Source organism: Cervus elaphus, chromosome 23, assembly GCF_910594005.1.
Source record: "Cervus elaphus chromosome 23, mCerEla1.1, whole genome shotgun sequence".
Lineage (NCBI taxonomy): Eukaryota > Metazoa > Chordata > Mammalia > Artiodactyla > Cervidae > Cervus > Cervus elaphus.
In genome coordinates, this window is record NC_057837.1 from 70,816,411 (window position 1) to 70,829,333 (window position 12,923).

The 12,923-nt window shown below is 45.5% G+C and overlaps 1 protein-coding gene across 12 annotated transcripts in view; it reads right to left on the reverse strand.

Annotated features, from left to right (window-relative positions):
• Positions 1–12,923, reverse strand: part of PTPRT (protein tyrosine phosphatase receptor type T) — a 1,101,260-nt gene that overhangs the window by 776,550 nt on the left and 311,787 nt on the right. For all 12 annotated transcript variants that reach the window (XM_043884333.1, XM_043884327.1, XM_043884332.1 and 9 more), the window contains exon 2: positions 7,081–7,206. In XM_043884333.1, coding sequence (XP_043740268.1) covers positions 7,081–7,206 — 126 coding nt within the window. The remainder of the gene's footprint in view (positions 1–7,080; positions 7,207–12,923) is intronic.

Genomic DNA, 12,923 nt, shown 5'->3' on the forward strand with positions numbered 1-12,923 from the left:
ACGATGAAGAAATTGAGGCAGAGGGATGAAGGCCCAGTGTCAGTGGGCTACGGGGTAGGACTGGAAGAAGCTGGCCCAAAACAAGCCTATGATGAGGACTTTCAAAGCCGAGAACAGGATGCTATGATAGAGAACATCAAGGGGGTCCTTCATCAGACAGACCAAGGAGGGGCATCTCCCTGAGAAGGGGTGATGCTGGGACCTGAGGAAACCAGGCAAGTGAAGAGCAGAGACAACCACTGCAGGGAGAAGGTACAACCCACGCAAAGGCCCTGAGTCAGGCAGGAACTGAAAACACGACCAGTGTGTCTGGAGCATTTTGAGAGAGCAGGAAAGGGTCTCAGAAAAGGCACTAGGTCATCCAAGACTTGGCAGGAATGGTGAAGAGTTCAGGTCGTCCTATGTGCCAGGGAAGTGCCCAAGGGGCATGGGCGGACTGACCCAGAGCCTAGCACAGAGCCTGACCCACGGAAGGGGCTCAGTAAAAGCTCGGGGGACATCTGAATACATGGCATCATACTAGATTTCCAAGAGGATGGAAACTGCTGGCTGTACCCAAGGAAGAGGAAGATCTCCGTCTTTGCCCAAGAGAAGAACAAACAATTTCGCCTAATCCAAATTCACTTTCATGCCTCTCTGCCTAAGAAGCACGCGGAGCTGCTGAAATCCACAGGCGCATCATGACAGAATAATTTCAGTGATCATTATCAAATGCCTCTATTTAGAACAGCTCAAAAGTTTGTATTAGCACACTCCAATATTTATGAAACGCCACTGTGCCATAATGAGGGGCTGAGAAAATGAAGATCAGAAGTAAGGCTTGTTCCTTCCAGGAGCGAGAGTGTCGTGGTGGGAGAAGCAGCAGTGCCCCTCGGCTGGGGGGAACCTTGCTTTCCTGATCTATAAAATGGAAGGATGATAAGGAAGATTTTAAATGTGTGATCAGTTAATAAAAGGCCCAAAGGCATTTAAGAATGCTTATCATTCATTCTTGCATCAAAGAAACACTTGATAAAGACTATTTGCCCATCCATCCATGCATGCATCCAGTAAAATTGTTATTTCATACATACTGTGTATGATGCGTTGACTTAAGCGTTAAAAATAAAGCCAGGAACAAGACTGTCATGCTCCTTGCTGACATGGAACTTCTCATCTGGGGATACAACATACACTGAACAAGTAACATCAGTGATGCATGTTTTGAGGGAAAGTGTAGGGTGCAACGGGGAACATTTACAGAAAGAGGTGACCCAGCCTGGAGCATCTAGGGAGCACCAGCCTAAGGAAGTGATGCAAGAGTGGAGATACAAAGAGGAAGAACAAGAGAACAGGGCAGGCAAAGGTTGTACAGAGGCTGCCAATCTTATGTGAGTTCCTGAGGCAGAAAAAGGTCTGGAACATTCTCAATTAATCAGTTCAGTCGCTCAGTCATGTCCAACTCTTTACGAACCCATGGACTGCAACACGCCAGCCTTCACTGTCCATCAACAACTCCCAGAGCTTGCTCAAACTCATGTCCATTGAGTCAGAGATGCCATCCAACCATTTCATCCTCTGCCGTCCCTTTCTCCTTCTGCCTTCAATCTTTCCCGCATCAGGGTCTTTTCAAATGAGTCCGTTCATTGCATCATGTGGCCAAAGTACTGGAGTTTCAGCTTTACCATCAGTCCTTCCAATGAATATTCAGGACTGATTTCCTTTAGGATGGACTGGTTGGATCTTCTTGCTGTCCAAGGGACTCTCAAGAGTCTTCTCCAAAACCACAGTTCAAAAGCATCAATTCTTCAGCACTTAGCTTTCTTTATAGTTCAACTCTAATATCCATACATGACTAATAGAAAAACAATAGCTTTGACTAGATGGACCTTTGTTGGCAAAGTAATATCTCTGCTTTTTAACATGCTATCTAGTTTGGTCACAGCTTTTCTTCCAAGGAGCAAGCATCTTTTAATTTCATGGCTGCAGTCACCATCTGCAGTAATTTTGGAGCCCAAAAAATAAAGCCTCTCATTGTTTCCGTCGCTTCCCCATCTATTTGCATGAAGTGATGGGACCAGATGCCATGATCTTAGTTTTCTGAATGTTGAGTTTTAAGGCAACTTTTTCACTCTCCTCTTTCACTTTCATCAAGAGGCTCTTTAGTTCTTCTTCGCTTTCTGCCATAAGGGTGGTATCATCTGTGTATCTGAGGTTACTGATATTTCTCCCGGCAATCTTGATTCCAGCTTGTACTTCTTCCAGCCCAGCATTTCGCATGATGTACTCTGCACATAAGTTAAATAAGCAGGGTGACAATATACAGCCTTGACGTACTCCTTTCCCAATTTGGAACCAGTCTGTTGTTCCATGTCCGATTTCTAACTGTTGTTTTTTGACCTCCATACAGATTTCTCAGGAGACAGGTCAGGTGGCCTGGTCTTCCCAACCCTTGAAGAATTTTCTACAGTTTGTTGTGATCCACACAGTCAAAGGCTTTGGCATAAGCAATAAAGCAGAAGTAGATGCTTTTCTGGAACTCTCTTGCTTTTTTGATGATCCAGCGGATGTTGGCAATTTGACCTCTGGTTCCTCTGCCTTTTCTAAATCCAGCTTGAACATCTGGAAGTTCATGGTTCACATACTGTTGAAGCCTGGCTTGGAGAATTTTGAGCATTACTTTGCTAGCATGTGAGATGAATGCAATTGTGCAGTAGTCTGAACATTCTTTGGCATTGCCTTTCTTTGGGATTGGAATGAAAACTGACCTTTTCCAGTCCTGTGGCCACTGCTGAGTTTTCCAAATTTGCTTGCATATTAAGTGCAGCACTTCCACAGCATCATCTTTTAGGATTAGAAATAGCTCAACTGGAATTCCATTACCTCCACTAGCTTTGTTCACAGTGATGCTTCCTAAGGCCCACTTGACTTTTCATTCCAGGGTGTCTGGCTCTAGGTGAGTGATCACACCATCATGGTTATCTGGGTGATCAAGATCTTTTTTGTATAGTTTTTCTGTGTATTCTTGCCATCTCTTCTTAATATCTTCTGCTTCTGTTAGGTCCATACCATTTCTGTCCTTTACTGAGCCCATATTTGCATAAAATGTTCCCTTGGTATCTCTAATTTTCTTGAAGTGATCTCTAGTCTTTCCCATTCTCTTGCTTTCGTCTATTTCTTTGCACTGATCACTGAGGAAGGCTTTCTTATCTCTCCATGGTATTCTTTGGAACTCTGCATTCAAATGGGAATATCTTTACTTTTCTCCTTTGCTTTTTGCTTCTCTTCTTTTCTCAGCTATTTGTAATGCCTCAGACAACCATTTTGCCCTTTTTGCATTTCTTTTTCTTGGGGATGGCCTTGATCACTGCCTCCTGTACCATGTCACGAACCTCTGTCCATAGTTCTTCAGGCACTCTGTCCATCAGATCTAATCCCTTGCATCTATTTGTCACTTCCATTGTATAATCGTAAGAGATCTGATTTAGGTCATACCCGAATGGCTTAGTGGTTTTCCAGACTTTCTCCAATGTAAGTCTGAATCTGGCAATAAGGAGTTCATGATCTGAGCCACAGTCAGCTCCCAGTCTTGTTTTTGCTGACTGTTTAGAGCTTTTCCATCTTTGGCTGCAAAGACTATAATCAATCTGATTTCAGTGTTGACCATCTGGTGATGTCCATGTGTAGAGTCTTCTCTTGTGTTGTTGGAAGAGGGTGTTTGCTATGACCAGTGCGTTCTCTTGGCAAAACTCTGTTAGCCTTTGCTCTGCTTCATTTTGTACTCCAAGGCCAAATTTGCCTGTTACTCCAGGCATCTCTTGACTTCCTACTTTTGCATTCCAGTCCCCTATAATGCAAAGGATATCTTTTTTGGGTGTTACTTCTAGAAGATCTTGTAGGTCTTCATAGAACCATTGAACTTCAGCTTCTTTGGCATTAGTGGTTGGGGGCATAGACTTGGATTACTGTGATATTGAATGGTTTGCCTTGAAAACGAACAGAGATCATTCTGTTGTTTTCAAGAATGCACCCAAGTACTGCATTTCAGACTCTTTTGTTGATTATGAGGGCTCCTCCATTTCTTCTAAGGGATTCTTGCCCACAGTAGTAGATATAATGGTAATCTGAGTTAAATTCGCTCATTCCAGCCCATTTTAATTCACTGATTCCTAAAATGTCGATGTTCATTCTTGCCATCTCCTATTTGACCACTTCTAATTTACCTCGTTTCATGGACCTAACATTCCAAGTTCCTATGCAATATTGCTCTCTACAACATCGGACTTTACTTCCATCACCAGTCACATCCACACCTGGGCGTTACCTTCGCTTTGGCTTCATCTCTTCCTTCTTTCTGGTGTTATTTCTCCACTGATCTCCAGTAGCAAATCGGGCACCTACCAACCTTGGGAGCTCATCTTTCAGTGTCATATAAGTGATAAAATCCAGGGTGAAGTGAGCACGGGGGAGATCATGATATGGGGAGGCTGGACCAGGCCTGCAGGGCCTCGGAGGCCACAGCTGAGTATTGGTCTTCTCTCTCAGAGCAAGAGGAAAGCCTCAAAAAGATTCCAGGCAGAGGCTGGGTGGGGGCATTGAAAGGAAGAGTTAATGTGAACAGGCCTACATTCTAGAACAACCTCTGGCTTCTGTGCAGAGAGTGGATTAAAGTCAAAAGAGGAAGCCATTAATGCATGTATGTGGAATCTAGAAAAAGAGTATAGATGATCCTATTTGCAAAGCAGAAATAGAGACACAGATCTAGAGAACAAACATAGGACACCAAGGGGTGGACAATGGAGGGTGGGAGGGACGGGAGGTGGACACTGACACATAAACACTATTGATAAACTAATGACAGCAGACTGTGTAGCGCAGGGAACTCTACTCAGCGCCCTGCAGGGACCCAAACGGGAAGAAAATACAAAGGAGAGGGGACACATGTGCGTGTATGGCTGGTTTATCTCGCTGCACAGCGCTCTACAGTAGAGACTAATGCAATATTGTAAAGCAACTATACTCCAATAAAAATTAATTTTAAAAAAGAAATAATTAAAAAAAAAAGAGGAAGCTGAAAAGCCGGTGTGAAAGTCTACCTGTGACCCAGGCAAGGGTGGACGGCATGGCACCAGGGCAGTGGTGGCAGAGATGGAGGGACGTGAGCAGACCTGAGATGGGCTCAGGAGGTGAAGGGGTAGGATGGAGTGATTGACAAGGAGAGGGAGGAGGACAGGGGGACGAGAGAAGCGTGACCCCTGGGTTTCTGAATCAGCACCAGAGTGATGAAGTGGCCTTTTGAGACAAGGAGCACTAAAGCGTGAGTGGATGGAGATGAATCAAGAGTTCAATTTGGGAGATGCTGAGTCTGGAGAGCCTGCATGGGCATCTAGGGCATCTAGTGGTCTACAGATGGGCCAGAAGAGCCTGTGTGTGTGCAAACACACATAGAACACATACACAGGTGCACTGTAAGATCTGAGGGCTTCCCTGGTGGCTAAGACAGTAAAGAATCTGCCTGCAATTCAGGAGACCTGGGATCGACCTGGGCCAGGAAGATCCCCTGGAGGGGTGAATGGCTACCCACTCCAGTATTTTTACCTGGAGAATCCCATGGACAGAAAAGCCTAGTGGACTACAGTCTGTCCAGTAGCAAAGAGTCAGAAAAGACTGAGCAACTAACACTTTAACTTTTCATAAGATCTGAATTTATTTGGCCCACATCAAGGATGGCCGCACAGAGCACAGAAGACCTGGTAAGTAACCTTCAGCACAGGCATGCTACAATCCTGGGGTTTCTAATGGAAAGAGTGATTCTATTACACAAACGAAGACATTCCTGAGAGTAAAAGTCTGCATTTTAAAAAATTATGATGGGACAACAGGCATAGAGGTTGTCCCATGGTCACCTTACTAACCAGCTTGTGTAGTTTTGGTCATTCTGCGCATGTAAAGTAGGATCCTACCATATCTGAAAAGCTCGGTTTTGTACCATGTCACAGCTTTACGATACCTGGTGGGTTACGGCTATATTCAGGAGAAAGGTACACAAGCAATTGATGTCCTTAATAGGAACAAGATAGAGCCAAGATATGAGCCTCCTGCTTTGGAGCCAAACTCAGAGTCCATATGGTCACACTGGTCACACCCTCAGCTGGACATCTTTCAGCCTCACCTGGACATCTCTGCACACCTTTCTGTCTCCAGCTTAAAGACATCCTGGCAAAGCTGCCTCTCAGAGCAGCTAAGACAAGGCAGCTGTGCAGTGGGTCACGTACATCAAGTTCCTAAGTGATGTCTGATGGCAACTGAAGTGCTGGGGAGAGTTGAGGCCATCCATGGTGCGACGGTTAATTTTGTGTGTCAACTTGCTGGGCTAAGAGATGCCCCTGTAGCTGGTAAGGCATTATTTCTGGGTGTGTCTAAGACAGGGTTTCCAGAATTGGTTAGCATTTGAGTTGGAGACCTGAATAAAGCAAACAGCACAGCCCAGTGTAGATGACCATCTTCCAATCCTCTGAAGGCCCAACTAGAACAAAAGCATTTCCTCCAGGCACACCTTCCCTGGAATACACTGGCTATAATTCTCACAGGCCTGTTTCATGCAGGTATTCATCAGGAATGTATATGAGGCCTTCAGTCCCATTGGTAAAGAATAGATTTGGCATTCAGGATGTTGGGACATCAACTTTATCAGTAATAGTTGGACTGTAGAAGTCTCCCTGAATATTTACCAGCTGTGTCTGTGTAGTCCAGAAGGAAAGAAATGACTTCAAATATGGAGAAGTGTTCTTCCCCTAAGGTCCCATTACTCTCAGACTCCCAAACAAAATTCAGGGATGCCTCACTTGTAGCTAAAGTTCAGAATCTCAAAGCTCAAAGAAATCTAAAAGTTTCCTGAATCCAGATGACACATGACTTTTATCATACCCTTAAGAATGCACTCAGCCTTGGTTTGCATACCTCTGGGGGGTGGTGAACTTACTACCAACAGAGTTACCTACTGCCCTCCCCAACAGCTAAACCCAGAATAAAATTCTTCCCCATGAGCCATTGTAAAAGCTACCACCCCCATCAGAGCCCCGAGCACAGCTGGTCACGTACCTGTAGGCACCGCTGGGTCCAGCATTGGTTTCTCCCATGTGTTAATCTGCTCCCAGGTAAACCCACTGGTCCCCAGGGCCACGCTATAACCACAGTTGCTATAGTGCTCCTCAAAGGAACAGCCACCTGCAGACAAAAGAGACATGGGTAAATATATCCTTACGTCTGAGGCTTGGTTCGTTACCCCCGTCTCAGCGGCTCTTCATTTACAGCTTTGAATTTTAAACTCTGGTGGAGATTTTCTTTTCCTAAAAGCAAGCAAATTGGATTTTTATATTTGCTTTGGTGCTCTAAGGAAAGACAGTGGCATCTGCAAGCCCCCTATTTAAAAAAGTTAATAAGGCTAGTTACATTGATTTCAATCTTCCTTCCTGAGAAAGTAAACAGCAACGTCTCCATCTAAGTAGAAAAAATGAATGCCACGGCATGCCTCTGTAATTGCTTCCTCCAATGTGGAGAGATGCTGCGAGGCAGCGGGCCGAGCACCAGCTTTGGAGCCCTGCAAAACGAGACACAGATCTCAGCTTTACAAAGCCAGGTCAGCCTGGACCAGATGCTTCACCATCTGTGTCTCAGTTTCCTTACCTGGAATACGGAGGGGAAGATCCACTTGGCAGAAATATCAGGAGGATAAAATGGAGTAATATACGGAAAGTAACTGGCACAGCAAAAATTCTCAGCACCCACCTCCCTCCCTATAAGAGTAGCTTCTGTGGAGTAAAAATCAAATCTGTAGAGAATTAGACAATTGTGCCCCAGGAAGATAATGAAGTCAAGGCTGGCAGTATTTAAAGCTTCTCCCTAAAAGCCCAAGCCATCCACCACCAGCACTTTACAATGAGTTGTGTAAACTGGATTGAGCACACGCTCTGGCCTCTAAGTTCCCTCCAGGTGACACTTAGAGAGATGTGACGTATAGAACAGGGGCTACAACCAGGAAATGCTGGTCTGCACAGAGAAGCAAAAGGTGACTATATTCTGGAAGGGGAGGTAGAAGGGGAGAAATAATCAGGGCTCTGAAGTTCAGGAGCATCTCCACTGGCACAGAGCAGGAAGAAGAGCCCTCCAGGGTGAGCTGGCAGGATGTACAGAGGAGAGAGACCACCACGAATGAGCTTTACATGCTGGTCCACACTTCCAGCGCCCCTTCTTGTCTCCTTACTGCTCAGACCGCATCACACCATCACCTCCCTTCCTTAAACAGACACTGGTTCCCCATCACACATCCAAACCACATCCATGGTTCTGATCCACATACAGAAACCATCCCTTACTAACCCCTGCCTGTGTCTGCAGCCTCATGTAATATCACTCCCTCTTCTCCATCAGAACAAAGGTCAAAACCCTTCTGTACCTAGACCTGGGGTTTCCTCTGCTTGACAGTGGTGGAAGGCCTGTTGACAGATCAGGTACAGAATATAGTCACAACACTGCTAAAGTAAACCTATGAAGGCAAAGCTCTCTCCACTCCCTTTCTTTCTGAGTGTGGAAACCTGGAAGAGTCAGTCTTTAGCAGCCCCAGTGAATCGGGCTGGACAAAGGAGGGCTGAATCTATTTTGGTAGTGCAAGTTTGGGGCTTGAGTTCAGAGTTTTAAATAGCTCTACACTAGACAGCAATAGGAACCTGCAGTATAGACACCTATAGAGAGAAGGAAAAGAGAGGGAGAGAGAGGTCCAAGAAAAGTAATGTAAAGCAGACACCTACAGAAGGTGAGAGACAGTGAGAAATTTCCTGTGATGGGATATGATTGGGGCCCTGGTAGAAACTAAAATTTCTGTTTGCTTCCATGTATTCATTCTTTCATTCACAATTATTTAATCGAGCTTTTAGGGTAGATCTAGCAGAGAACAAGGTGCTATCTATACAGTGGTTTATAAGAGGCTTGCCATCACTAGAATGAGTGAGGTAACTGGCAGTAAATAAGCTAACCAGTGAGTAACTGCATTTCCAAATGTGCTACGAAGGCTGGCATTGGGTTGTCTGAGGGGATCCCTGGTTGGTGTGGTCCAGGAAGCCCTTCTGACCATGAATTGGCAACAGTTCCCTGTCCTGTAGTGTGAAGTCCCTCCACTACACCCAAGCCCTCAGCAAGAGCTGGCTGCAAAGAGCAGCCATGTCACTGGTGCTTTGGGGAACTAAGGGAAGAATGGGTGGACAATGTGGATGGATAAGGGTCAACAGACAAAGATGGAAGTCCCAAGAGGTAAGAGGAAAGGTCAGGGCAGACAGCAGAGGAGACTGCAGCTGAGATAGAGTGAAGAAGGGTGACCTCTGAAAGGCAAGGACAGGTGCAATCAACCAGCTTCCACTAGACAGTAAGCTTTAGACTGGCTGGGAAATGGCGCTGGCATAGAGGAGGGGCTGAAGAAGTATCTGTTGACTAAAAAATCCAACGGGCTTCCCTGGTGGCTCAATGGTAAGGGAACCACCTGCCAGTGCAGAAGATGTGGGTGAGACCCCCTGAGTCAGGAAGATCCCCTGGAGGAGGGAATGGCAACTCACTCCAGCATTCTTGCCTAGAGAATTCCATGGACAGAGGAGCCTGGGGGGCTACAGTCTACGGGGTCCCAAAAGAGTTAGACACAACTTAGCGACTAAACAACAACAAATGAACCAGAAAAAAAAATTAATAAATAAAAAATTTTTAAAAAGAAGGTACAATCTATTTGATAAGTTAACCTTAAAAATGCATTCCAATATATATTAGGTACAGACAAACACTGTTCAATTCCACTCATACGAGGTACCTGGTGGCGGTGGTGGGTTTGTGGCTAAGTTGTGTCAGACTGTTTTATATGAGGTACTGCTGCTGCTGCTAAGTCGCTTCAGTCGTGTCCGACTCTGTGCGACCCCATAGATGGCAGCCCACCAGGCTCCCCTGTCCCTGGGATTCCTCCAGGCAAGAACACGAGTGGGTTGCCATTTCCTTCTCCAATGCGTGAAAGTGAAAAGTGAAAGTGAAGTCACTCAGTCGTGTCCGACTCTTAGCGATCCCATGGAATGCAGCCTACCAGGCTCCTCTGTCCATGGGATTTTCCAGGCAAGAGTACTGGAGTGGGGTGCCATTGCCTTCTCCGATACGAGGTACTAAGAAGAGTCAAATTCATAGGGTCAGAAAGTACACGGGTAGATGCCAAGGACCAGGGAACAGGAAGGATGGGGCTAGTGTTTAGTGCGGACAAGGTTTCAGTTTAGGCAGAAGAAAACTGAAGGTGGTGGATGAGAGTTACAGAGCAATGTGAATGTAGCTTAATGCCACTGAAGTGTACGGTTAAATACGGTTAAAATAGGATATTTTATATTATGTGACTTTTACCGCAATAAAGAACATCTTTTAAAACTGAGTGGGATACCAGACAGAGCCCAAGCTACATTCAGTAACAGTGAGCCCACAGCAGTCCCCACACTCCACCTGCTCTTTCTGGTCTCACACTCGCCACTTCTACCTAGAAAGCTCCTTCCCCATGCTGCCTGTCGGACAAACTCCGAACTAGCCTCTCCAAACCACTCCCTCTATTGACTGCATCTGACCAAAACAGCAGAGTGAATGCCACACATCTGAGACACAACACACTCCATTTAAAACCTAGGAAAGGGCAGCAGCAACAGTTCCAACTGCTCAGGAAGGGCCGCCCTCTCCCCTCCTCACAGCGCTCCTGCCTCACCCAAGCCCGGCCTGTGGGAGATAAATGAACCAAGGCAATATCACCAACAGCATCCCGATCCCGTTGTGCTTGAATGGTAAGTGGGGAGCCTGCAGCATCTCAAGCGTTCACTGGAAGAGCTGACTGATCATCCAAAACGAGATCAGCCTCCAGGGCTATAGCGGAACATACAGCCAAGATGATGCTAGGCCCCTGGAAAACTGTTGAGGTCTTCTCTCTAAGACACATGAGAACTCTTCATTTCCAGGCCACTTTGCATAAGGCGAAGACAACGTAGTAAACCCTGGAAATGTATCATAAAGTGATGTCCACATGTGCAACACTAGTCCATAAAAATAATCTCTTACCAGCAATCCTTCTCACCTGCCCTACTACAAAGACCTTCAAAGGTGTACTTGAAGACAGGAGCATCAAAGAAAGAAAGATGTCTAGATCCCTGAGACACTCACTGAAAAAGAGTCACCCAGTCACCTGACCAATAATATTGACGTTCAACACATCAGGCGCAAAATGTCAACTTTTCTAGTCTTAATGCCACTGATATCTTAGCGTTTAGTTATTACTGTAGTGGAGCCTTGCATATGCTGAGTAATATAAGAAGCATGCTCTGTTGAGTATTTGCTCTGTGTCAGGTAATATACTAGGCACTGATCACAGAAAACCGCTGAGGTCATGTTTGTTTTCACTTAATCCTCACGACTCTGTGAAGTAGATTTTTTAATTCTTACTTTAAGTGTAAAGTAACTGATGTATTAAGGGGTTAAACAACCTGCTGAGGTCACAACTCTAGTCCAGCCACAGATGATGGACAAGCACAGAAGCAGGAAATACATCATGAGACAGCAAAAAGCAAACTGAAGGAGAGAGTTTCAAGTCCACACCACCATTTCCTACAAGCCCGCCTGCTGAAAGGGAGTCACCTATTTGACTCTGAGCTTCCAGATGCCAGCAGAAAAAGGACAATCTGTTCAGTTACTGGATACTCTGTGTTCAGACAATAAAAGCCAAATAACTCTGGTAAATTACAATCATTCCAGGTGTTTAGATCACACAAGAACTTCTCCACAGGGGTACTGGTAACAGAAATCAACCATCCCACAATGCACAATATCTGAAACAACATCCATGCAAGAGGTGCGTGGTCAATTTCATGAGACTATTTCTCATAATCACTCTCAATATAAACTGATAGCATCAACCAAACATACAATTCAGGAAAAGCAACTCACTGGAACCCAATACGGTACAGTCTAGAGACTTGTTCCCTGTCGACCTGACTCAACCAAGAGATAAGTTTTGAAAGCTATTCGGGAGGGGAAAACATATTTGATTCATGTTTTGTAAGCAATTCTCCCTGGACTTTCTTCCTCTCAGACAACACATTGAGAAATAAGAGGGGTTATGAGCTTCAGATTATACACTCTGGCAGCAATCTACACTGCCAGGGGGTACAGCCTTTTCAGCTCACCTCCTTTCTTCCTTTTCAGGCCTTCACTTTCTGGTGTGCAAGACAGATCGCAAAGGAACATTCCAGTGGTCAAAGTTAAGGATTCCAAAGACTCAGAGAGACCTAGAAACTCTCAGGAGCCACAGAGATGCAGAGCCACTTCACCGGCACTAGGACTGGCTACTGAGAACCTCTGGGAAGGAGGAGAAGGAAAAGAAGGCTAGCTTTCTGTGGATCCTCAGCATGAAGTATTTAGACCCATGCTCCTAAGTCTTATTGCAGCTCCTCCTGCTCTTTCACAAATTATATTTACCTCTCTTGGTGGAATTCCTTGGTACCGTAACACCTGCGGGAAGAGGCTCCAGACCACAGGTGTCTGTGGCAGGCTACTTGGGGAAGGCTTACAACTGGAGAGATTCCCAAAAGATAGTCATCTGGATGCTCACCTCACTCCGTTTTAAAGCGGCCACACTCAACTGATGTCAACTCCATCACCATTAATTTGGAAGAAAACAAAAGTCTCCTAAACCTACCCCCACCCCTAGAATTGGGCTCAGCCTCCAAAGCACATGTCCCAGTTGGGAGAAGACCAAAATAACTGTGGACACGGCCATAAGCTGAGGACTCAGCAGTATCTCCCTACATTGGGACAGAGAAGCTATTTCCCTGGACAGGTTGAGGTCAAAATGTAGTAAAGGCCCCAGATGCTCTGATGTGAGTCAAGCATAA